The 27,892-nt window shown below is 40.5% G+C and overlaps 4 protein-coding genes and 2 pseudogenes across 28 annotated transcripts in view; all 6 read left to right on the forward strand.

The window, feature by feature from the left end:
* Positions 1-27,892, forward strand: part of LOC120724174 (protocadherin gamma-A11-like) — a 125,339-nt gene that overhangs the window by 87,229 nt on the left and 10,218 nt on the right. The window lies entirely within an intron of this gene.
* LOC120724149 (protocadherin gamma-C5-like) overlaps positions 1-27,892 on the forward strand; it is a 301,683-nt gene that overhangs the window by 84,236 nt on the left and 189,555 nt on the right. For 3 of the 25 annotated variants that reach the window (XM_040016174.1, XM_040016190.1, XM_040016197.1), the window contains exon 1: positions 19,230-22,111. The exons of 16 other annotated variants lie outside the window; for them this stretch is intronic. In XM_040016174.1, the coding sequence (XP_039872108.1) occupies positions 19,733-22,111 (2,379 nt within the window). In that variant the 5' untranslated portion in view covers positions 19,230-19,732. 6 more of the 25 variants (XM_040016166.1, XM_040016183.1, XM_040016151.1 and 3 more) reach the window with 5 other exon arrangements.
* The window catches only part of LOC120724173 (protocadherin gamma-A11-like), a 95,152-nt gene that overhangs the window by 57,042 nt on the left and 10,218 nt on the right, over positions 1-27,892 (forward strand).
* LOC120724171 overlaps positions 1-27,892 on the forward strand; it is a 79,969-nt pseudogene that overhangs the window by 41,859 nt on the left and 10,218 nt on the right.
* Positions 1-27,892, forward strand: part of LOC120724178 — a 57,057-nt pseudogene that overhangs the window by 18,947 nt on the left and 10,218 nt on the right.
* Positions 14,517-18,822, forward strand: LOC120724172 (protocadherin gamma-A11-like). The gene is given in 2 exon segments (XM_040016219.1): positions 14,517-16,401; positions 16,403-18,822. Coding segments are annotated over 2 exon segments (2,412 nt in total). The 5' UTR covers positions 14,517-15,096; the 3' UTR covers positions 17,510-18,822.

Raw genomic sequence — 27,892 nt, forward strand, 5'->3', positions numbered from 1 at the left:
TTGTCCCTGCAGGTGCAGGACATAAACGACAATGCGCCAATCTTTCCGAAGGATATATTAAAGCTAGGAAATTGGAGAATCAGCGGCCAAAGGAGCCAGGTATCGCATTAATAGAGCACATGACGCAGATATAGGTCAAAATTCTGTTCAAAACTACATTTTACAAGAAAACGCTCACTTTGTGTTCAGCATTCAGACGACAAGTTCTGGCAGTAAATACGGTGAGCTGGTTTTAGATACGGAGTTAGACCGAGAAGAGAAGCAGGAAATGAAATTACTGCTCACAGCCATGGATGGTGGCTCCCCTCGGAAATCAGGGACAGTGGTCATACACGTAATTGTTCTTGATGCTAATGATAACGCCCCCGTGTTCACAGAAGCCGTATATAGAGCCAGTATACCGGAAAACTCACCACTGAAAACCCCAGTTATAAGAGTAAACGCATCAGATGCAGATGAGAGCGTTAATGGAGAGGTTACTTATGAATTTAGTCGACCTTCTGATAAATTAGAAAAGCTTTTTTCGCTTGATCCCAAAACTGGAGAAATTCTTGTGACAGGTGATATCGATTATGAAGAGGGGTCGAAATACGAAATGCTTGTTGAAGCAAAAGACGGTTATGGCCTTTCTTCAGAAGCGAAAGTTGTTATTGATATCACTGATGTGAACGACAATGCACCATTTATAAATCTGAAATCATTGTCTAACCCCATACCCGAGAGCGCCTCACCTGGTACAGAGGTGGGCATCATTAACGTGCAGGACAGAGATTCGGAGAATAACCGACAGGTCCGCTGCTCCATCCAGCAGGGTGTCCCCTTTAAGTTGGTTCCTTCTATTAAAAACTATTATTCTCTGGTGACTACGGGACAACTGGACCGTGAACTAGTGTCCGATTACAACATTACAATCACTGCCACTGACGAGGGCTCTCCACCTCTGTCGTCGACTAAAAGTGTTCAATTATCTGTAGCTGACATCAACGACAACCCACCTGTGTTTGAGGAACAGTCGTACAGCGCATATGTGAGTGAGAATAACAAACCGGGCTCCACTTTATGTTCCGTTAGTGCTCGAGACCCCGACTGGAGACAGAACGGTACAGTGGTTTATTCTCTGTTAGCTGGTGAGGTGAACGGTGCCCCGGTGTCCTCCTATCTGTCTGTGAACGGAGACACGGGTGTGATCCATGCTGTGAGGTCGTTTGATTATGAACAGTTCAAGAGCTTCAAAGTCCACGTGATGGCCAGAGACAACGGTTCTCCTCCTCTCAGCAGCAACGTGACCGTGAGTGTGTTCATCTCAGATGTGAATGACAACTCTCCTCAGATCCTGTACCCCTCCCCGGAGGGCAACTCCTTCATGACCGAGCTGGTCCCCAAAGTTGCACACGGAGGCTCTCTGGTGTCCAAAGTGATCGCGGTGGACGCGGACTCCGGACAGAACGCCTGGCTGTCCTATCAAATAGTCAAATCCACTGATCCGGGACTTTTTACCATTGGTGTCCACAGCGGAGAGATCAGGACACAGCGGGACATTTCTGAATCTGACAGCATGAAACAGAACCTTGTAGTGGCAGTGAAAGATAACGGACAGCCCTCTCTGTCTGCCACCTGTTCCATGTATTTACTAATTTCTGATAACTTGGCTGAGGTGCCAGAACTGAAGGATCTGTCTTATAATGAGAGCAATTCCAAACTGACCTCTTATCTGATCATCGCGCTGGTGTCTGTGTCCACCTTTTTCCTGACTTTTATCATCATCATCCTGGGTTTGAGGTTTTGTCGCAGGAGAAAGCCCAGACTGTTGTTTGATGGAGCAGTTGCCATCCCCAGCGGTTATCTCCCTCCTAATTACGCAGATGTTGATGGCACAGGAACTTTACGCAGCACTTATAATTATGACGCGTACCTAACCACAGGTTCAAGAACCAGTGATTTTAAGTTTGTGACATCATACAATGACAACACGCTGCCTGCTGACCAGACTCTGAAGAAAAGTCCATCAGACTTTGCTGATGTATTCGGGGACTGCGATACTGCCCCTGAGGTATGATGCATAATTATTCCCTTTAAAGTAGTTCCAATGATACAGCCACGCTTTTCTCAATCTTGTTATTTGCCATTCAAGTTTTATTTTGGTGTTTACTTTGAGACCTTCGAGGACTGTGCGTTGAAAATTCGCATTGCTGACTCAATTTTTCCGATTACATTTCACATTTCAACTTTTTTATTCACTTATTTGATAGTGTTCACGTGGAAGAAATTCATGGCGTTTATATTATTTTTAAATTAATTTCTGTTGCCATACAGGTTAAGTTTGAATAGAGAATGTCTTTTGTGTCTCTCTTACTCTATCCATGGTGCTGAAGTTTTTGGTTTGTTTGTTTAATATTAGTAGACATTGAGCATAGCTGATTTTTATACACAAGTCTTTGTGCACCTTCAACAAGAAGACTGAATGTCTTTGTTTGCTTCGGTGTAGTATAGCTTCGTTTATCTGTGATTTTGTTAAAGAAATTGCCTCCCTCCAGTGAGTCTGTTTCTTTTAATAGTGGCCAGTTCTACATTTCATGATGATTTCCTAATTATTTATTTTCTTCGCGCATGTCGTTCCTATGTATGTTACGCGATAATTGAAATACCAGAAAGACCCTCCCCACATACATCATGCCCTTTGCGCTGTATAAATTAACGTTTCAACCAAAAGTTTTGTCTTACAGAACTTGAAATTTTTTTAATGCTGTTAAATAACATGTTACGACCTCAAATTTCACTGACAGCCAGCCGGTACCTTAAATGAAGAAACTTCCAGTCAGCATATGAATTTCACAAATGCACTGTAATTTTTGTTTAAACTAAACATCGTATGTGATGCATTTACTGTATCCACGCGGCTAGTGAAATGGTATGGTCTCTTTGCTTAGACTTGATAAAGATTATTGATCAGTCTGTCTTTAATTATGTCTAGCATCAGCATTAAATCGGTTCGTAGTTTCACCACATGTAAACCTTCATCTTACAAAACACAGTGCGCTGTTAGAAAAATCCGCAACAGCTTAAACATTTTATTCATCAGGACATGTTGAAGCAATCAAAGAAAATACTTTTTTCTCCGCACAAATGTATGACCGATGTTTCTACAGATTCCACACTCTTAAAATGCTTGCTGAACAATAATTATTTAAAAGAAATTTGTCTTTAACTGCAGTGTTTTAGCAGAGTAAAAACTTCAGTGTGCAAAATATAAAGTCAGGATTTACAGTCTAAAAAACAGTATAATTCAGGAAGTTTGCTTTACTAAACATGAAGCTCTTGAAGGAAAAATGGTTTAGTTTGGTGTTGACCTACCCTGTATAGCAGTTGTATATAATTATCTGGCAAACTTAATTTATCTCTTTGTTCTCACAAAGTTTTTGTAGATTCGACTGGCAATTTTCAATGAATGTGTCTCTGTTTGAAATTAAATCATATTGTTGTGTTGTTATACCTAGAGAAATACTCATGGTGTCAGTGTGTACCAGCAAACGAGAGACTGCAATAATACCCCACCCTTCACTATCTACGACTTTCAACCTCGAATCTGTAGTTGCAGTTGTTTTTCGCAAAACGTTGGGTGATTTTTTCGCTTATGGAAGGAAATTGGTCATTGTAGATCTTACTATACAAAACTGCTAGCAAAATTTGTTTTTTTTTCCCCGCAGTAGCAATGGGATACAGCGTATATGCGCTGCACTGCGGCCTTGCTTATATGTATATTATCTTCGGGACCGTGAGTGGAGACGTGAGCTATTCTATGCCAGAGGAGATAAAACGTGGATCTATAATTGGAAATATCGCTAAGGATCTGGGACTTGATTTGGGCAGACTGTCCGCTCGAAAGCCTCGTATAGATACAGAGGATAGCGGTGTCAAGTACTGCAGCGTAAATCTCAATACTGGCGAGTTAATTGTACAAGAAAGGATCGACCGAGAGGGGCTTTGTGCGAAAAAGGCGTTGTGTGTTCTGAAACAGGAGCTAGTGCTGGAAAATCCTTTAGAACTGCACCGCATTCATATCCGCGTTCAAGACATCAACGATAACTCACCACAGTTTAAAGAGGAATCACTTAAGATTGAAATACAGGAGTCAGCGGATAAAGGCGAACGTTTTCTTGTCGGAGAAGCTCACGACGCGGACATCGGAGAAAATGCTGTTCAGGGCTATTCACTTCAGCAGAATGATCATTTCAAACTAAATGTGAACACAAAGGCGAGTGGTCGTAAATACTGTGAACTAGTCTTAGACAAAGAACTAGACAGGGAAGACAAAAAAGAGATTGTGCTGTTACTTACAGCCTTCGATGGAGGCTCTCCACAGAGATCGGGCACTGTGGTCATACACGTCACTGTACTGGATGCTAATGATAATGTACCAGTCTTTGGTCAGAATGTCTATACAGCAAGTCTGCCTGAAAACTCTCCTCTGGAAGCATTAGTAATCACAGTGAGTGCCAATGATCCAGATGAAGGTTTAAATAGCGAAATTACTTATGGATTTGATCATGTTTCAGATGAAAACAGCGATGTGTTTTCATTAAACCCCAGAACTGGAGAAGTGAGAGTAGCTGGAGCAATTGATTACGAAAAAGTATCATCATATGAAATGCAGATAAGCGCTAAAGATGGATTAGGGTTAGTTTCATATTCAACATTAAGTATTGAAGTCACTGACGTGAACGACAATGCACCAGTAATACATGTTAAATCAATGTCTAACCCCATACCCGAGAACGCCCCATCTGGTACAGAGGTGGGCATCATTAACGTGCAGGACAGAGATTCTGAGAATAACCGACAGGTCCGCTGCTCCATCCAGCAGGGTGTCCCCTTTAAGTTGGTTCCTTCTATTAAAAACTATTATTCTCTGGTGACCACAGGACAACTGGACCGCGAACTAGTGTCTGATTACAACATTACAATCACTGCCACTGACGAGGGCTCTCCACCTCTGTCCTCTTCTAAAAGTGTTCAGTTATCTGTAGCTGACATCAACGACAACCCACCTGTGTTTGAGGAACAGTCGTACAGCGCATATGTGAGTGAGAATAACAAACCTGGCTCCACTTTATGTTCCGTTAGTGCTCGAGACCCCGACTGGAGACAGAACGGTACAGTGGTTTATTCTCTGTTAGCTGGTGAGGTGAACGGTGCCCCGATGTCCTCCTATCTGTCTGTGAACGGAGACACGGGTGTGATCCACGCTGTGAGGTCGTTTGATTATGAACAGTTCAGGAGTTTTAAAGTCCACGTGGTGGCCAGAGACAACGGTTCTCCTCCTCTAAGCAGCAACGTGACCGTGAGTGTGTTCATCTCAGATGTGAATGACAACTCTCCTCAGATCCTGTACCCCTCCCCGGAGGGCAACTCCTTCATGACCGAGCTAGTCCCCAAAGTTGCACACGGAGGCTCTCTGGTGTCCAAAGTGATCGCGGTGGACGCGGACTCAGGACAGAACGCCTGGCTGTCCTATCAAATAGTCAAATCCACTGATCCGGGACTTTTTACTATTGGTGTCCACAGCGGAGAGATCAGGACACAGCGGGACATTTCTGAATCTGACAGCATGAAACAGAACCTTGTAGTGGCAGTGAAAGATAACGGACAGCCCTCTCTGTCTGCCACCTGTTCCATGTATTTACTTATTTCTGATAACTTGGCTGAGGTGCCAGAACTGAAGGATCTGTCTTATAATGAGAGCAATTCCAAACTGACCTCTTATCTGATCATCGCGCTGGTGTCTGTGTCCACCTTTTTCCTGACTTTTATCATCATCATCCTGGGTTTGAGGTTTTGTCGCAGGAGAAAGCCCAGACTGTTGTTTGATGGAGCAGTTGCCATCCCCAGCGGTTATCTACCTCCTAATTACGCAGATGTTGATGGTGCAGGGACTTTACGCAGCACTTATAATTACGACGCGTACCTGACCACAGGTTCAAGAACCAGTGACTTTAAGTTTGTGACATCATACAATGACAACACGCTGCCTGCTGACCAGACTCTGAAGAAAAGTCCATCAGACTTTGTCGATGTATTTGGGGACAGCGATGGTTCTCCTGAGGTAGGATCATTTCATTGTCACCAAAAATATCTTTTCGTCGTCCCAAAAATAAACTTGAATGATTCTGTAACCTCATTTGATTTACTTTGTTGCTTTTGTTCATTAGTGATGTAAGCATCTTGCAATTTCATTATTTTTTTTCTCTGTCCTTGGTTCTGAACTGCGTTTTTGCGCTGTTCCTGGAATCGTTTTATGTGAATTTTAAGTCCACTTTTCTCTTTTTTTTTTCCTAATGCATGTTTTCGAAATTTGAGGGACCACCGATTTGGTTTGTCCAAAGTTGCGTTGTTTCTGGTTTGTGTAGTAGTATAAACAACTTCTTATTTACATCATTCTTGTCTGTCCTTGGTCCTGAACTCGGCTTGACATTTTAATACTCTTCTAAAGATAGTTTTTTGTTTTGTGCTTTTTTCTTCTCTTTACCTTTCTTTCTTTCTTTGTTTTAGAAACACTGTCACCGTTATAGCACACCTAAATACAATATTTTTAGTATTTAGGTGTGATAATAATTTTCGCATAAATAAGGATTTCTAATTGATAATAAAGCTGTTCCTTCTACGTTTGTGTTGGCCATTAAAAATGTCATTCTTTTTTCATTTTTCTTTAATTGTTACTGAAAAGAAGAAGGTATGGACATGTCTCTATTGCTCATGTTCTAAATGAACGTGATAAAGAGCGCACATTCTATTACTCTTTGTTCTAACTGTCTTACATTTTAAATTTTTACATATTTCATTTAAAGAAATCTTCTTTCAGTCATAATTGTTCCTTACTTATGAATCCTTTACGTTAAGTTCTCAGCGTTGATAAAAATCGGACCCTTCAACGGTCTTTCAAAATTCTTGCAGCAGTGTTCATAGTCACTTTGTCGTTTTTTTTTTCGTTTTCTATTCGTTGTATCAATTTTAAAATGGTTACTAATCCTTCTGAAAGCGCACTGTGTGGATCACCGTTTGTTCACCCTCAGTTAATTGGACGAATACATTTGAGCCTTTTTTTTGACCCTCTCTATCTATTACAATGAGAATCCCAGGACTCTTCAGAAATACAAAACGATTTCACAGCAAGTCATCAAAAAGTAACGCTACGTTTTTGCACATAAAACATTACGAAGAACTTAGAATTTTGATAAAAGAGAAACTAACAGGAATAACAACAAAAAAGAAAAAAAACGAGAGAGAAAAAGCTCTCTCCCCTTTCAACTTAAATCATAGTGCAGAGTCTGTGTCTAGGATCATTCTGTTGACTCGTCAAAGCTGTCTGGAAACAGAGAAACGGTTATTTTACCTTTTTTTTTTTAGTTTCCATTGCAGCTGGATCATTACCTTATTACATATTATATATTTTATAACTACCTATGTTTTCAGCCATTAAAAGTAATAATAAAATAGCAAAGCAACTATCTATATATTTTTTACTCGTCCGTTCACAGTGAATGGCTCTACAGAATATCAAAATTTATTACATATTACAGTTTTTCCCGATTAGTTTGGCTCATTTCTTGAAACCGAGATGACATTCTCAAAACCATAAGGTCATTTGGCCAAACAGTCTTACAGTTCTGCCCAACACTATAGCTCACTAGCAAAATCAAATATCTTTCCCCAAACTCTTCGTCCATGCTTCAAAAGCAGATTCCTTTCCCATATAAAAGGCCAGTACAGTCAAAATAGCACAGATCCTTCTCAAGTGCCTTGGCACATGTGCATTCATTTAGTGCTTTTGTCAAAATAACCTGGATGGTTTAGCACAACACCATGGATCCCCTGCAAAAGCTCATATCTCTCCCAAAAGAGTTTATCCATGTGTCAAAACTAAATATCCTTCCCATATAAATAGTCAATGCCCCCAAAATGCATTATACCTTTGGCATTGTTTAAGCACTGCAAGTCAAAATGCTTAGACGTTCTGTCACTGAGGCACAGGTCTAGCAACAGAATACCACTATGAATAAAACTAAAAGATTTTACAGTAAAATCAGCCTCCAATAAACCACTCATACTCAAGGAAACTGTAAACATTTTCATTCGTACAAAGAAATGTTAACATTAGAGAACATACTGTGAAAAGAAAACATATACAGGATTCTGTAAATGTGAACAGTTATAAACACAAACAAAAAACAAAAAAAAACACAAATAACTCTAGCCTACCATACTGTACATAACGTTTCAGAACTATAGTACAGTAATATTTTCAGTGGTCGCCATTGTCACCCTCTCTTTCCTGGCCACCATCCTCATCCCCCTGGCCATCGACGCGCTGCTCTCTGTCAGAGTTTCTCTCAAATGGTACCCTGTAAATCTGTTTCATGGTCATCTGATGTTTCTTCAATACCCGGTCTATTGTGGAGATGCTGATAGAGTTTATATTTTGGAACATTACATTGTCTAGCAGGATTGCATTACGAATCTGTCTCAGTGTGATGGCATTATTTGCAATGACCATGTTGCATATTTCTCGTTCTTGTTGTTCATTTAGAAGTTTTCTTCTGCCACCCACTTGAGGCTGTCGTCCAATCCTAGACATACAAGTAAAAGGTCAACACTGTAAATTTGTTACAAAATGAGTTACCAATGTAATTGTACTGCTGTTTTATGGTACTAAAAGTGTGGTGCACTGCACAGTGACTGGAATACTATTCACAGTATTTTCTCCATTTTTTTTTCTTTGTCATTTTTATAGTATCATATAACATCACATGAAGATATTACAGTACTCTAGGCCTACACACACACCAACACTGAATAGTTCAATAGCATAGTTCTGTACCTGTTTTCCCTGCGAAAGGTTTGGATGATGGAGGAGACTGTAGACCGAGGCACATTAGGCTGCACTCGGCGACCTGCCTCTGCCATTGTGAGGCGATGGTTTATAACGTGGTCAATAAGGGTGGCCCGGATTTCATCTGGGACATCATGGTGCCTCCGTGCTCCTCGGCCTCTTCCCCCTATTCCTCCACGCATTCTCACTCTTCCTCTTCCTCTTCTTCTTCCTCCTCTTCCTCGAGCAGGAAGTTGCTGTTGTACTTGGCGAGGTGCTTCCATGTTCACACTGCAAATGAAACTGGCCCCGGGCCAAGCTCTGTCTATATACTTTTGGCAGCAGTCATAATCGTAGACAACACCTGTCAGGTATCTAAACAACCTGTTTGATTGGTCATCTGAGATGTGGGAAACTGCTCATTCGTTAGTTCTAATTTCACCTGATTGATTGTCAAGTACTGTCATAACTTTATCAAATTTTCCAAGATATTCTTTCATGGTATTATATCTTTGACTAATTTTGACAGTTGAACAGACAATTGTGCATATGATGACTTACACAATGAAACCATGCTGATATGTTTTGGAGTGAGTAACCATTTCACTGAAAAATCAACTAATCAGTTTAGATCGCCAAGATCTATTTATTTGGAAAATGTGCTAAATGTGGGCTCATTGTGCTAACTGTAGCTACTTGTACATAATCATTTGAAAAGAAGCACAGAGTCACTTGAGACATGTACTAAAGCATTTGCAATTTGATAAAACCAATGAAAAATGACATTCTGTTGTGAACAATTGCAAGGTGGTTTGGAGATTTGTCCATGTTATTTTGAGAATGTCATCTCGGTTTCAAGAAATGAGCCAAACCAATCGAGAAAAACTGTAAATTAAAAAAAAACTTCACGTTGCCATACCTCAGTAAATACTCATGGTGTCAGTGTGCGCCAGTAAACGTGAAGACCTGATCATTCTCCACCCTTCTGTCTCAGCGAATTCAAAGCCCGGTTCTCCTTTTGTAACGCAGTTGGAAAATACCTCCTCGCGTATGACTCCAGTTTCACAGTGACTTTAAAGATTCTTTGGACATTTTTACTGTCTTGATTTTATGTTTACCTCTCATGTGCCATTTCTGATGGTAACAATGGGATACACCATATTTGCGCTGCACTGCGGCCTTGCTTTTATTTTTCTTTCTCTCCGCTTTGTCATCGGAGACATGAGCTACTCTATCCCGGAGGAGATGACACGTGGATCTATAATTGGAAATATCGCTAAGGATCTGAGACTCGATTTGGGCAGACTGTCCGCTCGAAAAGCTCGTATAGATACAGAGGATAGTGGTGTCAAGTACTGCAGCGTAAATCTCAATACTGGCGAGTTAATTGTACAAGAAAGGATCGACCGAGAGGGGCTTTGTGCGAAAAAGGCGTCGTGTGTTCTGAAACAGGAGTTAGTGCTGGAAAATCCTTTGGAATTGCACCGCATTCATATTCGCGTTCAAGACATCAACGATAACTCGCCTCAGTTTAAGGAGGAGTCACTCAACTTTGAAATACACGAACTGGCAGTCAAAGGTACAGGCTTTCCCCTAGATGAAGCTCACGATGCAGACATCGGAGAAAATGCTGTTCAGGGTTATTCACTTCAGCAAAATGATCACTTCAGATTAAACGTTAAATCTAAAGGTGGTGGGAGAAAATATGGCGAACTAGTCTTAGACAAAGAACTAGACAGGGAAGACAAAAAAGAGATTGCGCTGTTACTTACCGCCTTCGATGGAGGCTCTCCACAGAGATCAGGCACTGTGGTCATACACGTCACTGTACTGGATGCTAATGATAATGTCCCGGTGTTTAGTCAGAATGTCTATAAGGCTAGTCTCCACGAAAACTCCCCTCTGGATACTGTTGTTCTCACAGTTAGCGCCACAGATGCAGATGAAGGTGTAAATGGTGAAGTTAATTATGGGTTTGACCACGTCTCTGAGGAAAGACAAGATTTTTCTTTGGACCCTAAAACAGGAGCAGTGAGAGTGGCTGGAGCAATTGATTATGAAAAGGAATCGTCGTATGAAATCCAGATTACTGCGAAAGATGGTTTGGGATTAGCATCATATGCTACTCTGTTAATTGAGATTACGGATGTAAATGATAATGCACCAGTTATAAATCTGAAATCACTATCTAACCCCATACCTGAGAACGTGCCACCTGGTACAGAGGTGGGCATCATTAACGTGCAGGACAGAGACTCTGAGAATAACCGACAGGTCCGCTGCTCCATCCAGCAGGGTGTCCCCTTTAAGTTGGTTCCTTCTATTAAAAACTATTATTCTCTGGTGACCACAGGACAACTGGACCGCGAACTAGTGTCTGATTACAACATTACAATCACTGCCACCGACGAGGGCTCTCCACCTCTGTCCTCTTCTAAAACTGTTCAGTTATCTGTAGCTGACATCAACGACAACCCACCTGTGTTTGATGAGCAGTCGTATAGCGCATATGTGAGTGAGAATAACAAACCCGGCTCCACTTTATGTTCCGTTAGTGCTCGAGACCCCGACTGGAGACAGAACGGTACAGTGGTTTATTCTCTGTTAGCTGGTGAGGTGAACGGTGCCCCGGTGTCCTCATATCTGTCTGTGAACGGAGACACGGGTGTGATCCACGCTGTGAGGTCGTTTGATTATGAACAGTTTAGGAGTTTTAAAGTCCACGTGATGGCCAGAGACAACGGTTCTCCTCCTCTAAGCAGCAACGTGACCATGAGTGTGTTCATCTCAGATGTGAATGACAACTCTCCTCAGATCCTGTACCCCTCCCCAGAGGGCAACTCCTTCATGACCGAGCTGGTCCCCAAAGCTGCACACGGAGGCTCTCTGGTGTCCAAAGTGATCGCAGTTGACACAGACTCCGGACAGAACGCCTGGCTGTCCTATCAAATAGTCAAATCCACTGATCCGGGACTTTTTACTATTGGTGTCCACAGTGGAGAGATCAGGACACAGCGGGACATTTCTGAATCTGACAGCATGAAACAGAACCTTGTAGTGGCAGTGAAAGATAACGGACAGCCCTCTCTGTCTGCCACCTGTTCCATGTATTTACTCATTTCTGATAACTTGGCTGAGGTGCCAGAACTGAAGGATCTGTCTTATAATGAGAGCAATTCCAAACTGACCTCTTATCTGATCATCGCGCTGGTGTCTGTCTCCACCTTTTTCCTGACTTTCATCATCATCATCCTGGGTTTGAGGTTTTGTCGCAGGAGAAAGCCCAGACTGTTGTTTGATGGAGCAGTTGCCATCCCCAGTGGTTATCTCCCTCCTAATTACGCAGATGTTGATGGCACAGGAACTTTACGCAGCGCTTACAATTATGATGCGTACCTGACCACAGGTTCTAGAACCAGTGACTTTAAGTTTGTGACATCATACAATGACAACACGCTGCCTGCTGACCAGACTCTGAAGAAAAGCCCATCAGACTTTGCTGATGTTTTTGGAGATAGTGATAGGACTCCTGAGGTAGGAGGATACCCTTTGCCCTATTTTCATTATTTTTTTTCTCTCACTTGTTTTAAATTTTTGTTGATAGATATTTAAATAAGCCAACTTTCTTTCCTAACAATAACGGTGTTAATGTACAAAAAACTACAATCCTTTTATTTTGGTTCTACTTTCATTGTTATTTAGCCTGTGTGTTTCATATTGTCTCTGTCTTTCTTTGTTGCATTCTCCCTCACAGATGTGTCCTTCCCTGTGGTACAATTTTCTAGAAGAGTAACATTTTCGGTTAACATTTTCATGTTTTGCTTTATTTTGGTGTTTTGGTCGAAGCACAGCCATAAAGCTGGTTTTTAGCATTTTTGGTCCAACTCCTTCTTCCCACAAAACCTACCTTGAGATAAAATTTCATCATATTGCATTATATCTATAGGCTTGACTTCTGTCTTGGTATTCATTTTCCTGGTAGTCCAGCAGTTTTTTACTGATCAAGTGTGTTTGGACTTCCACAGGTATTATTTTTTATCTAATTAGAGACTTTAAGGTTATGTGGTTGAAACATTAAGTTCTATATAAGTTTTTTTTTCTCGTATAGATGATGGAAAACAAATGCAACAGGTCTGAAGACTTGACAGAAAGAAAGGCTTCTCTAATAACAATATAAACTAGTGATTAATAGGCTTAGTAACACCCTACAATGCAACTCAGTGTAAGTAATCAGCTTCACTATACTGCTAAAACTGTTAATACATTCTCCTCAATAGTCCTTGATCATTGTTGAATAGAAAATATTATCATTGGCCATGTTTACAAAAGTATATTATTTCTCATAGATGACACAGTTAATAATCATTCTATTTACTTATTTTATAGAACCATAATCCTGAGAATTATGTTTTGTTTTGTTTTTGTTTGTGTAGCACATTGTTATATACAGCATGGTCCAAAAGATGGATGCATACACCTTCTTTTTTGTTAGGAAAAGTTGGTCTTTTAGTGGTCTTTCAAAGCTTTGGTGTTGACAAAAATAGTTATTAACATTTCTCTTGAGAGTGGCTTAATATTTCTCCTTTGTCAGCGTGAAGTTGGTTCATCACAGGTGTCCTACCCCAGAGTAGGCACTCCCACAGAGTTTATATTATTCTCACTCATATTGTACTGTAAATATGATATATTGCATTATCATTTTCTCTCCTATTGTGATACTTACACACTCTTCTTTTCCTGAAAGAAATGTCACACTTAAATTAACTTAAAAATAGGACTTTTGCCAGTTGCCCAATACAAAATATATTTATGTTTGAAACAGACCCAAACTGTGGATCCTTGTCTTGCACTTGCTCTCTCTCTCTCTCTCTGACTGTATGCTTGTGTTTTACTTAGCAATTCTGCATCTGATGAAGTTTCTTTTCTGTCTCTCAGCTGAGTGTAATAAGCTTCTGATGATACGGTCAGTTTAGTGATCAGGCTTCATATGCAACTTGTTAACATCTAGTTCAAAGTGGTTTTGAGTGTAGTTAACTGTTCTAGAAAAACATTCAGCCTAGCAACAATTCAGTGCAGTTAAATCCCCACTTTGTTTTAGAATTTCAGTCTGACTTGTGACACTTTTACTCAGTTCTGATATTACCTCAAAATCACAGTACTAATAAGTAAATTCTGGCCTAATGTAAATTTGAAGTAACATCACATTTATGAGATTAGCAAAGGCTGCAGGGAATTTGTTAGTTTATTTTAAAAAGTCCAGATGACTCAGTAAAATCCACATAAATTTCACCTTAATGCATGCAATAGTAGCTGGGATACAACTGAAAGAAATCTGACTTCCAACAGAAAAATTTACTGAATAATTGCTTAGTTGCTAACACAAAACTATTTTATTATGAAAGGATACTAAATTTCAGACTGCATCCTCAGTCTTGATTCAGTTATTTAAAACAAACAAACAAAAAAACAACCAACATTAATTTTCTTTTGTCTGAGAAGAAAAGAAACAGGTGCATCAGCCAGTTTCCTTTTCAATGTACTTTTTTTTTTAAAAAAAAAAGGTTTTTTTAAGCAGTCATAAAAATTCAGTTTGATGTTAGTATACTGAACTTGGATAATATGGGTTTTTTAATCTTTCTGTCTTGATTTTTCATGTAATTTCCAATTTTATTTTATTTTTTTCCCTGTGCTTTGTGTCCTATGGGACATTAACAACGTTAACCTTGGTCATAATTTAAATAGGTAAACTCAATGCGTGTCATTACGTTGGAACCAGCAACATTAATTTTTTGTTAATACACAATTAGGCTGATTTCCGAAAGGCTACAAAGAGGGGGAACCCACAGTTTGTTGTTCAGTCGTAAAAATATAGTGATATCAGTATTTCTAGGCCCTACAGACATAGATTTATGCCATATGCCATTACGTAATAATATAGTCACTAAACGTGTATTAAAATAAAACACTCCGATCTTGCAGCATCTATTGAGTGCATTTACGCATTTAACTTGGATAAGCCTGGGTCAGTGTCATGTTTGAACTCACGGTGTCGCTATACACCAGCCCTAAAAGACTGAATTCCTCTTTTCTTTGTGGACTTTCTGTCTTGCACGCCCGCTGCCTGCTCTAGGTTTAGCCCGAGACGCGCTGAATTGCAGTTCCTATTTCTGTCATAGTTGTGTGCTATCTTTGCTGCGTTATTGCTTTAACATATTAGAGGCGTATCATTGAAGATGGAATTGAATTTTATCGTGTTTCAGGCTTGGAACATTTGTTTCCTCCTTCAGCTGCATGTTGCTCATGGAGACATGAGCTATTCTTTCCCAGAGGAAATGAAACGAGGATCCGTTATTGGAAATATAGCCAAAGACCTCGGGATGGAAACGGGCGCGCTGTCCAGCAGGAGAGCCCGCATCGACGCCGACGGAACCGACAAACGTTACTGTGACATAAACAAGAATAACGGAGAGCTGATTGCTGCAGACAGGATTGACCGCGAGGGGCTTTGTGGAGAAAAGGCTTCGTGCATCCTAAAACACGAGCTCGTGCTGGAGAATCCGCTCGAGCTTCATCGTATCAGCCTTCACATTCAAGATATCAACGACAACGCACCGCAATTCAATGAAGAACGGATTAATATAGAAATTCGAGAATCCGCTGACAGAGGAGCTCGTTTTGTGATAGAAGAAGCGCACGATGCGGATGTGGGGCAAAATTCAGTGCAGCAGTACAACCTTAAAAAGAATGAAAATTTTATTTTGTCTGTAAATGGAAACACCAGAGAACTCGTTCTTGAAAAGGAGCTTGATCGTGAAAAACAACAGGAAATGAATTTAATTCTCACAGCTTTGGATGGTGGATCTCCTCAGAGATCAGGTACATTAGTAATACACGTCACTGTGTTGGATGCTAATGATAACGCCCCAGTGTTCACCCAAGCCGTTTATAAAGCCAGCCTGCCAGAAAACTCTCATTTAGATACTGTAGTGATTACAGTAAGCGCAACCGATGCAGATGAGGGAGTTAATGGAGATGTGACGTATGACTTTGGACATGTTACTGAAGAAGTGAAGAAGATATTTAGCATTGATCGTAAAGTAGGTGACATAAGAGTAATTGGTGCTGTTGACTATGAAACTACTACATCATTTGAAATACGCGTTAAAGCAAAAGATGGGCTAGGGCTGTTATCCTACGCTAAAGTAATGATTTCTATCACTGATGTGAATGACAACGCCCCTGTAGTTAATCTGAAATCACTGACCAATCCGATAACAGAGAACACCCCACCTGGTACAGAGGCGGGCATCATTAACGTGCAGGACAGAGACTCCGAAACTAATGGACAGGTTCGCTGCTCCATCCAGCAGGGTGTCCCCTTTAAGTTGGTTCCTTCTATTAAAAACTATTATTCTCTGGTGACTACGGGACAACTGGACCGTGAACTAGTGTCTGATTACAACATTACAATCACTGCCACTGATGAGGGCTCTCCACCTCTGTCTTCTTCTAAAGCTGTTCAGTTATCTGTAACTGACTATCAACGACAACCCACCAGTGTTTGAGGAACAGTCATACAGCGCATATGTGAGTGAGAATAACAAACTGGGCTCCACTTTATGTTCCGTTAGTGCTCGAGACCCCGACTGGAGACAGAACGGTACAGTGGTTTATTCTCTGTTAGCTGGTGAGGTGAACGGTGCCCCGGTGTCCTCATATCTGTCTGTGAACGGAGACACGGGTGTGATCCACGCTGTGAGGTCGTTTGATTATGAACAGTTCAGGAGTTTTAAAGTCCACGTGATGGCCAGAGACAACGGTTCTCCTCCTCTCAGCAGCAACGTGACCGTGAGTGTGTTTATCTCAGATGTGAATGACAACTCTCCTCAGATCCTCTACCCCTCCCCAGAGGGCAACTCCTTCATGACCGAGCTGGTCCCCAAAGCTGCACACGGAGGCTCTCTGGTGTCCAAAGTGATCGCGGTGGACGCGGACTCCGGACAGAACGCCTGGCTGTCCTATCAAATAGTCAAATCCACTGATCCGGGACTTTTTACTATTGGTGTCCACAGCGGAGAGATCAGGACACAGCGGGACATTTCTGAATCTGACAGCACGAAACAGAACCTTGTAGTGGCAGTGAAAGATAACGGACAGCCCTCTCTGTCTGCCACCTGTTCCATGTATTTACTTATTTCTGATAACTTGGCTGAGGTGCCAGAACTGAAGGATCTGTCTTATAATGAGAGCAATTCCAAACTGACCTCTTATCTGATCATCGCGCTGGTGTCTGTGTCCACCTTTTTCCTGACTTTCATCATCATCATCCTGGGTTTGAGGTTTTGTCGCAGGAGAAAGCCCAGACTGTTGTTTGATGGAGCAGTTGCCATCCCCAGTGGTTATCTCCCTCCTAATTACGCAGATGTTGATGGCACAGGAACTTTACGCAGCACTTACAATTACGACGCGTACCTGACCACAGGTTCTAGAACCAGTGACTTTAAGTTTGTGACATCATACAATGACAACACGCTGCCTGCTGACCAGACTCTGAAGAAAAGCCCATCAGACTTTGCTGATGTTTTTGGAGACCTGGATGGGTGCACAGAGGTATGTCCCCTTCGCAATAAGCAAGTCATGTTTTAATCTTGTGCCAGATGAATATCAGCAGTTCAGTTTTCTTCAACTTTATCATCACAAAATCCTTTTTTCAAATGCTTGGAGCGAAAGCTGGTTTATTAATTCTAACATTTTCTTCTTTCCTCTAAAGTGTTTCCTAGAGGTGTTGCTCTCTTTCTCTGGTTGTGGCTAAAATATGTTTAATTTCAACATGATAAATTTCATGCTTTCATACTCATAGATTTAGTGTGATATTTTATATATGTGTGTTCAATTTATTGTAGTTTTGCAAGCTCATATGACGTTTGTTCATCAACACAATAGATATTTCTGCATCGTGCTTGCGGTGGTTATTTGTCTGTACATGTTATTTGTTGTTTGTTTTGTTTTTTAACTAATCGATTACTTTTATCCTCTATCTGAACCTTTGAGAGCAACTTTTACTCTTAGGAAGATATAGTTGTATAATGTTATCAAACTTTCATCTTATTTTTTCCGGTACTACCATTTATTAAATAGCACTTTGTGAATATATGCCCAGTGCTTTAGCTGTGTTGTTACTGATATTTTGTCAGTAGTTCTACACCTCTGGTTTGTTGATACACAGAAGGTCAGATGCTGCAGAATTTTACAGTTGGTCTTTTCAAATAGTGTATATTTGTCAGCTACATGTCATACTGTAAGTTTATCTCAATGCTAAAGCACATATTTATCTTTAGCACAATATTATCAGTGTAGTAATAAAGATCTTTGCCCATTCTCGCTATCATGTCACATTTTAAGTATGAGACTCATGTCCCAACCTGGATTTGTTCCTATGTCTGCCTTATCTAAAATAGGAGATGCACAAAAAACATCTATAAAAGCTCACTTCTACATTTATTTCATACTTCTCATACCTGTGATGTTTTCCTATCATATGTCAGACTGAGTAATTTTGTGAAATTTTGTAATCTGATGGCTGTCATTATATATTCTTAGCACTGGACAGAAGTAGCTGTCAAATGATGAAATGCAATTCATCTTAATTGCAAGCAATAGCAATTTAGATTATAATTATATTTTTTCACACTAAATGAGTGCAAACGTGTATTACTATCTGTTTGTAGGTATTTATATTTAAACACATTCCATCACACTTGACTAGTAGGACTGTTTCTTTAACAGCTTTGTCTTTGATCTTAATTTTAAAATACGTGAAAGTTGATTTCTAATTCATGTGACTGATGAGTTGTAAAATGAGGCAGTGTGTAGTTTAATTAGAGCTCTTGAGTTTGCACTGTCTCAACTGAGATTTCTTTAGCGACTCTCGTGACCGCATGGCACACTTGTTAATTTTTTAAAAAAGCAACAAATGAAACCATAAATCATTGGACTGTAAATTTAGGTGTAATTCTGAAATCCAAATGTGACACCTGCTTACTGGATAACAGGATTTAATCCCAAAAATATCAACATAGCAGTAGTAGACATAAGAATAAAAACATACCGAAAGCACATGAACATTGTCCTGCACCAGCTTTATAAACGTAGCTACATTTGAACCTTTGGGTTGAGAGGGTCTAGTATGAAAATAGTTATGGAGAGCAGCAGATTAGCAGTATCTACTGGATGGAGACAAAAAGCATAAAACAGTCACCTGGAGTACAGTAACTGACTCAGTGTAACTAAACAACCTGCATGTGTGTGTGGTGATGAGAACAAGGCAGTGATCACTATGTGAAGAACAGTTCCAGGTACACAGCCAAGTCTGAATCCTCTTAGTAGAAACAACAACAACATACAATTAAAGATATCATAATTTTATGAAGACAAATAAGCATATTTATAGTTGTCTTACTGACTGAATGGTTTTCTTCTTCTTTTTTTGTTTGATTTTACAACTGTTTACTTGATTCACAATGTAAAACTCTTTTCTCCCATTGTCTCCTTTATAGTAACTGAAGTTTTGCATATTTATTCTACATAAAAATATTTTTTTTAAAAGAAGATAGAAATCATGCACTGAGCATTAGTTGTAGTTTGCTTAGATTTAGTGTTAAGGTGTTTCCGCATAACCTAACTCACGGTGGCGCTAGACACCGGCCCTAACAGTTTTAACTTCCTGTATTCATCGGTGTGGACGCGCATTTTTGCGCTCTTGTGTCTCAGTTAGGGCCACCTCCCGAGAATTGCAGTTGTGAGTCGTGTTTTGGGGTTCAGGTCATTTTTTTCGTTATTTTTCAGCCTCTTAATAATTCATCTATTAGGATGGATTCGAAGATATTCGTGTTTCATTCGCGTCGGTTTTCTTTCCTCCTTCTTTTGTTCCATGTTGCTCATGGAGACATGAGCTATTCTTTCCCAGAGGAAATGAAACGAGGATCCGTTATTGGAAATATAGCCAAAGACCTCGGGATGGAAACGGGCGCGCTGTTCAGCAGGAGAGCCCGCATCGACGCCGACGGAACCGACAAACGTTATTGTGACATAAACATGAGTAACGGAGAGCTGATTGTTGCAGACAGGATTGACCGCGAGGGGCTTTGTGGAGAAAAGGCTTCGTGTATCCTAAAACACGAGCTTGTGCTGGAGAATCCGCTCGAGCTTCATCGTATCAGCCTTCATATTCAAGATATCAACGACAATGCACCACAATTCAATGGAGAACGGATTAATATAGAAATTCAAGAGTCGGCTGTGAGAGGAGCTCGTTTTGTGATAGAAGAAGCGCACGATGCGGATGTGGGGCAAAATTCAGTGCAGCAGTACAACCTTAAAAAGAATGAAAATTTTATTTTGTCTGTAAATGGAAACACAATAGAGGTCGTTCTTGAAAAAGAGCTCGATCGTGAAAAACAACAGGAAATGAATTTAATTCTCACAGCTTTAGATGGTGGATCTCCTCAGAGATCAGGTACATTAGTAATACACGTCACTGTGTTGGATGCTAATGATAACGCCCCAGTGTTCAGCCAAGCCGTTTATAAAGCCAGCCTGCCTGAAAACTCTCATTTAGACACTGTAGTGATTACAGTAAGCGCAAGTGATGCAGATGAGGGAGTTAATGGAGATGTGACGTATGACTTTGTACATCTTACAGAAGAAGTGAAGAAGATATTTAGCATTGATCGTAAAGTAGGTGACATAAGAGTAATTGGTGCTGTTGACTATGAAACTACTACATCATTTGAAATACGCGTAAAAGCAAAAGATGGGCTGGGGCTGTCATCCTACGCTAAAGTAATGATTTCTATCACTGATGTGAATGACAACGCCCCTGTAGTTAATCTGAAGTCACTGACCAATCCGATACCAGAGAACACCCCACCTGATACAGAGGTGGGCATCATTAACGTGCAGGACAGAGACTCTGAGAATAACCGACAGGTCCGCTGCTCCATCCAGCAGGGTGTCCCCTTTAAGTTGGTTCCTTCTATTAAAAACTATTATTCTCTGGTCACCACAGGACAGCTGGACCGTGAACTAGTGTCCAATTACAACATTACAATCACTGCCACTGACGAGGGCTCTCCACCTCTGTCCTCTTCTAAAACTGTTCAGTTATCTGTAGCTGACATCAACGACAACCCACCTGTGTTTGAGGAACAGTCGTACAGCGCATATGTGAGTGAGAATAACAAACCGGGCTCCACCTTATGTTCCGTTAGTGCTCGAGACCCCGACTGGAGACAGAACGGTACAGTGGTTTATTCTCTGTTAGCTGGTGAAGTGAACGGTGCCCCGGTGTCCTCCTATCTGTCTGTGAACGGAGACACGGGTGTGATCCATGCTGTGAGGTCGTTTGATTATGAACAGTTCAGGAGTTTTAAAGTCCACGTGATGGCCAGAGACAACGGTTCTCCTCCTCTAAGCAGCAACGTGACCGTGAGTGTGTTCATCTCAGATGTGAATGACAACTCTCCTCAGATCCTCTACCCCTCCCCAGAGGGCAACTCCTTCATGACCGAGCTGGTCCCCAAAGCTGCACACGGAGGCTCTCTGGTGTCCAAAGTGATCGCGGTGGACGCAGACTCCGGACAGAACGCCTGGCTGTCCTATCAAATAGTCAAATCCACTGATCCGGGACTTTTTACTATTGGTGTCCACAGCGGAGAGATCAGGACACAGCGGGACATTTCTGAATCTGACAGCATGAAACAGAACCTTGTAGTGGCAGTGAAAGATAACGGACAGCCCTCTCTGTCTGCCACCTGTTCCATGTATTTACTTATTTCTGATAACTTGGCTGAGGTACCAGAACTGAAGGATCTGTCTTTTAATGAGAGCAATTCCAAACTGACCTCTTATCTGATCATCGCGCTGGTGTCTGTGTCCACCTTTTTCCTGACCTTCATCATCATCATCCTGGGTTTGAGGTTTTGTCGTAGGAGAAAGCCCAGACTGTTGTTTGATGGAGCAGTTGCTATCCCCAGCGGTTATCTCCCTCCTAATTACGCAGATGTTGATGGCACAGGAACGTTACGCAGCGCTTACAATTATGACGCGTACCTGACCACAGGTTCAAGAACCAGTGACTTTAAGTTTGTGACATCATACAATGACAACACGCTGCCTGCTGACCAGACTCTGAAGAAAAGTCCATCAGATTTTGCTGATGTCTTTGGAGACCTGGATGGGTGCACAGAGGTATGAGCTGTTGGCAGTAACCCAGTTATATTTCAATCTTGTGCCCACTTCCTTCATGAAAATCATTTTTTTGTTTGTACTTCAACTTTACACAATTGTCCTTTTGTTTGACTCGTACAAGAGGTAGTTCATTACATTTCAAGTTGTCTTAAAGTTTTCCCATTTTTATCTTCCTTTAAAGTGGCTAAAACTGGTTTAATTTCACCATGGTCATGCTTCTATACTGAGTGTATGATCATATTTTTCATACTTTAGATTTAAGTCTTGTTTAGTGTAATTTCGCATTCTGTCCTGACATATTTTCATTCACATAAGGTATATTATTGCATCTTGCTTGGACTTTTGTTTTTATCCATCCATGTCATTTTTCAATTGTTAGTCAGTTATAACTACATTTATTGTTAATTGAAATTTGTGAAAGTGCCTTTTTTTCAGGAATATTATTCTCATATTATAATCAAAACCTCAATCTTAACCTTTAAGCTAATGTTGTTTATTAAATAATACTATTTGGGGGGAAAAAACTACATAAAAGGCATGGTGTGCTTTAGCTGTGTTGTTATTATTGTTTTTATGCAATTTAGTTGTGTTTTGGAGCAAAACAGGTTCAATGCTGCAGAATTTAAGTGTTGACTTAAAAACCATTACACATGTGAGCTGCATTTCATAGTGTAAGTTACTCTTATTGATTAACCACATCTTGATCTTTAACACAACATTATTACACTAGCAGTGAACATCTTTGGCCATTCTTGCTAACATGTCATTTCAGCATGAGATTTGTGTGCCAAACTGTATCCATCTTCAAGTCTAGCCCATCTAAAATAACATACGCCTAAAAAGCAGCTGTAACAGCTTGCTTGCACATGTTATTCATATGTATTCCACCTGCAATGTTGTGCTACTGGGTGTCAGACTGAAAGTCTTTGTGACATTTGCTGTGTTGCTGTGAATCTTTTGGATGTCATTTTTCATCCTTTGATTTGGACAGACGTTTTTGTCATATGATGGAATGCAATTCATCTTACATTTTAGCACCTCAAATATGTTGTGTAATTATATTTTTAGATTCACTGATGTATCCCCTAAATGACTGAAAATGTGAATACCATTGTTTCCCACTGGTGTTTCTTCGAAAGATGATACCATCCGAATGTAGGTCTTTATATTTTTGCACATTTCATTGCACTTTATTAATAGCAATATTTTATAACAGGTGTGCAGTTGGTCTTTATTTGAGTTTTTGTGACAGCTGATTTGAGTCTCACCTGCTTTCTGTGATTGTAAAAAGGAGATTTTGCTTGAGAGGAAAAATACAAAGAATATATAGCGTTAATTGCAGCTTTTCAATGTGCACCCATTGTGACTGTGCCATGGTGATCTCTGTAGTGATTGCACTGAGAGATACACTTTATAAATGACTTTTGTTTTACTTTAACATTAATTACAAGTTCGCTGTTTTAACATAAAAGATTCCTGCTTTGACTTTTGCTGTCCACGAAAAACTTTTTTCTTTAACTTGTGATTTTACCAGAATATTGGTCATATTGTTTATCATAACTGAGTTTGATTTTTCACAAATACAGTCTAGATGTGTGTTATTAACAAACTGTTACGCTTATTACAAGTAATCCAAATAACATGTCTGTTAAAGACTGATTTTAGACTAATTTTACTTTTATGATGTTGTGTATGTTCTTTGGATTAACTTGATTTAAAGTGATTGCTTTTCAGTGTGTGTGTGTGTGTGTGTGTGTCAGTGCCTTGCTGCTTTGTCTGGTTGCTTATTGCATTCTGACAATAATTGCTGGATGTAAAGCATAGTTGCTTTCTTGGTCATACTCAGTGACACATTGTATGATGTATCTCTGTTGCCATTAATTGAGAGGATGTTGCTTCATCTTTTCAAAGTAGTGCAAAGTGTGGTTCAGGGCATCCTTCACTGTATGTGGTACTGCAAGGTGTTGTAATCACTTTTAATCGCCATAGTTTTAAAAAAAAAAGATATGTAGTAATAAGCAAGTGTGTCATAGTAACCTTAATACATGTTATCATAAGGATTTGTGGCAATTTTTAAAATGCATCAGAAAATACAATGTGACACATGTCTCCTCAAAGCTTTAAGGATGCCTATTGATTGAAAACATACATTCAGTTTGTGTATTTAATAAACAGTTTGGCCCCTGCAGTCTCAAGGCGCAGTATGGATTCTTCTATAATTAAAGAGTAGTATGCATGATCTATTTTTTCAGACTATTTTGAGGTCATGCTTTATGCATATGCATAGAATGATATACATCATGGCATCTGTAAATGTTTTTCCTATTAGGAATTTAAAATGAATTGAAACAAGAGAGACACCGAACTGAATGTCTCTGAGTCTGTATATATTTTTTTGTAATAATTCACTGGCTTTAGTGCAACAAAGGCAAATATGTAGAAAAGAAAAATAGTCAACTGGTATCATTTCTATAGTGTTTTAAACAGTGATTAATTTTTTTTAAACACCCTAAAAGCACATAAACACGTTTCCATACTCTCTTTTGGCAAATGCCTGAGGTTGAATATTTAGGTCCAGACTGAGCAGTGTGAAAATATTAATTCAGAACAGCAGGTTAGCATAACATGCTGAATGAAAATTAAAACAATCATAATAGTGTCACTTGGAATACAGTAGCTACTAAATTTATCTTAACTACCTGGCTGTGTCTAATGTGTGTTGGTGATTATAAGGTAGTGTGACTGGATGATCGCTATGTGAAGAACAGTTCACAGCGCACGACAGATGTCTGAATCCTCTTAGTAACAATACATGAGATTACATTTTCAAAAACTTTTTGTGAAGACAAATAAGGACATTCAGAGTACTCTCACAGGCTATTTTTTTTTAAACAAAACTCTATCTAATGCACACTGTAGGACTCTTCTCTCAATTTGAACGTCGCGGATAACTACATGCAAAAATAAAGCAATTGAAATTTGTTGTCGTTTGCTTACACTTACTATTTAGGTGTTTCTGCATAACCTAACTCACGGTGGCGCTAAACACCAACCCTATGAGTTTTTATTTCCTGTATTCCTCAGTGTGGACGCGCATTCTTGCGCTTTTGTGACTAAATTAGCACGGCATCCCAAGAGACCTCCCGAGAATTGCAGTTGTCATTTGTGTTGAGGGGTTCAGCTTCTTCTTTTTTCGTTATTCTTCAGGATTTTAATAATTAATCGCGTATCATGGGTTCGAAAATATTTGGGTTTCATTCGCGTCGGTTTTCTTTCCTCCTTCTTTTGTTCCATGTCGCTCATGGAGACATGAGCTATTCTTTACCAGAGGAAATGAAACGAGGATCCATTATTGGAAATATAGCCAAAGACCTCGGGATGAAAACGGGCGCGCTGTCCAGCAGGAGAGCCCGCATCGACACCGATGGAACCGACAAACGTTACTGTGACATAAACATGAATAACGGAGAGCTGATTGTTGCAGACAGGATTGACCGCGAGGGGCTTTGTGGAGACAAGGCTTCGTGTATCCTAAAACACGAGCTTGTGCTGGGGAATCCGCTCGAGCTTCATCGTATCAGCCTTCACATCCAAGATATCAATGACAATGCACCACAATTCAATGAAGAACGGATTGAGATAGAAATTCAAGAGTCGGCTGTGAGAGGAGCTCGTTTTGTGATAGAAGAAGCGCACGATGCGGATGTGGGGCAAAATTCAGTGCAGCAGTACAACCTTAAAAAGAATGAAAATTTTATTCTGTCTGTAAATGGAAACACAATAGAGCTCGTTCTTGAAAAGGAGCTTGATCGTGAAAAACAACAGGAAATGAATTTAATTCTCACAGCTTTGGATGGTGGATCTCCTCAGAGATCAGGTACATTAGTAATACACGTCACTGTGCTGGATGCTAATGATAACGCCCCAGTGTTCAGCCAAGCCGTTTATAAAGCCAGCCTGCCTGAAAACTCTCCTCTAGACACTGTAGTGATTACAGTAAGCGCAAGTGATGCAGATGAGGGAGTTAATGGAGATGTGACGTATGACTTTGGACATGTTACTGAAGAAGTGAAGAAGATATTTAGTATTGATCGTAAAGTAGGTGACATAAGAGTAATTGGTGCTGTTGACTATGAAACTACTACATCATTTGAAATACGCGTTAAAGCAAAAGATGGGCTGGGGCTGTCATCCTACGCTAAAGTAATGATTTCTATCACTGATGTGAATGACAACGCCCCTGTAGTTAATCTGAAGTCACTGACCAATCCGATACCAGAGAACACCCCACCTGGTACAGAGGTGGGCATCATTAACGTGCAGGACAGAGACTCTGGGAATAACCGACAGGTCCGCTGCTCCATCCAGCAGGGTGTCCCCTTTAAGTTGGTTCCTTCTATTAAAAACTATTATTCTCTGGTGACTACAGGACAACTGGACCGTGAACTAGTGTCTGATTACAACATTACAATCACTGCCACTGACGAGGGCTCTCCACCTCTGTCCTCTTCTAAAACTGTTCAGTTATCTGTAGCTGATATCAACGACAACCCACCAGTGTTTGAGGAACAGTCGTACAACGCATATGTGAGTGAGAATAACAAACCGGGCTCCACTTTATGTTCCGTTAGTGCTCGAGACCCCGACTGGAGACAGAACGGTACAGTGGTTTATTCTCTGTTAGCTGGTGAGGTGAACGGTGCCCTGGTGTCCTCCTATCTGTCTGTGAACGGAGACACGGGTGTGATCCATGCTGTGAGGTCGTTTGATTATGAACAGTTCAGGAGTTTTAAAGTCCACGTGATGGCCAGAGACAACGGTTCTCCTCCTCTCAGCAGCAACGTGACCGTGAGTGTGTTCCTCTCAGATGTGAATGACAACTCTCCTCAGATCCTGTACCCCTCCCCAGAGGGCAACTCCTTCATGACCGAGCTGGTCCCCAAAGCTGCACACGGAGGCTCTTTGGTGTCCAAAGTGATCGCGGTGGACGCGGACTCCGGACAGAACGCCTGGCTGTCCTATCAAATAGTCAAATCCACTGATCCGGGACTTTTTACTATTGGTGTCCACAGCGGAGAGATCAGGACACAGCGGGACATTTCTGAATCTGACAGCATGAAACAGAACCTTGTAGTGGCAGTGAAAGATAACGGACAGCCCTCTCTGTCTGCCACCTGTTCCATGTATTTACTTATTTCTGATAACTTGGCTGAGGTGCCAGAACTGAAGGATCTGTCTTTTAATGAGAGCAATTCCAAACTGACCTCTTATCTGATCATCGCGCTGGTGTCTGTGTCCACCTTTTTCCTGACCTTCATCATCATCATCCTGGGTTTGAGGTTTTGTCGTAGGAGAAAGCCCAGACTGTTGTTTGATGGAGCAGTTGCCATCCCCAGTGGTTATCTCCCTCCTAATTATGCAGATGTTGATGGCACAGGAACTTTACGCAGCACTTACAATTACGATGCGTACCTGACCACAGGTTCTAGAACCAGTGACTTTAAGTTTGTGACATCATACAATGACAACACGCTGCCTGCTGACCAGACTCTGAAGAAAAGTCCATCAGATTTTGCTGATGTGTTTGGAGACCTGGATAGGTGCACAGAGGTATGAGTTAATATAGCAATGATTTCATCAATAGCCTTTATTTAATAAAAATAAAAATATACAAACAAAAAAGAATATAAATAGGACATTGTGCAAAGTGTATTTAGTATTCGGTTTCTATCCACACACTTGGCCAATCTTTTTTTTTCTCTGTGTAGGAAAATGTTTGAA

This window comes from Simochromis diagramma, unplaced genomic scaffold (assembly GCF_900408965.1).
Source record: "Simochromis diagramma unplaced genomic scaffold, fSimDia1.1 OVJJ01000685.1, whole genome shotgun sequence".
Classification (NCBI taxonomy): domain Eukaryota; kingdom Metazoa; phylum Chordata; class Actinopteri; order Cichliformes; family Cichlidae; genus Simochromis; species Simochromis diagramma.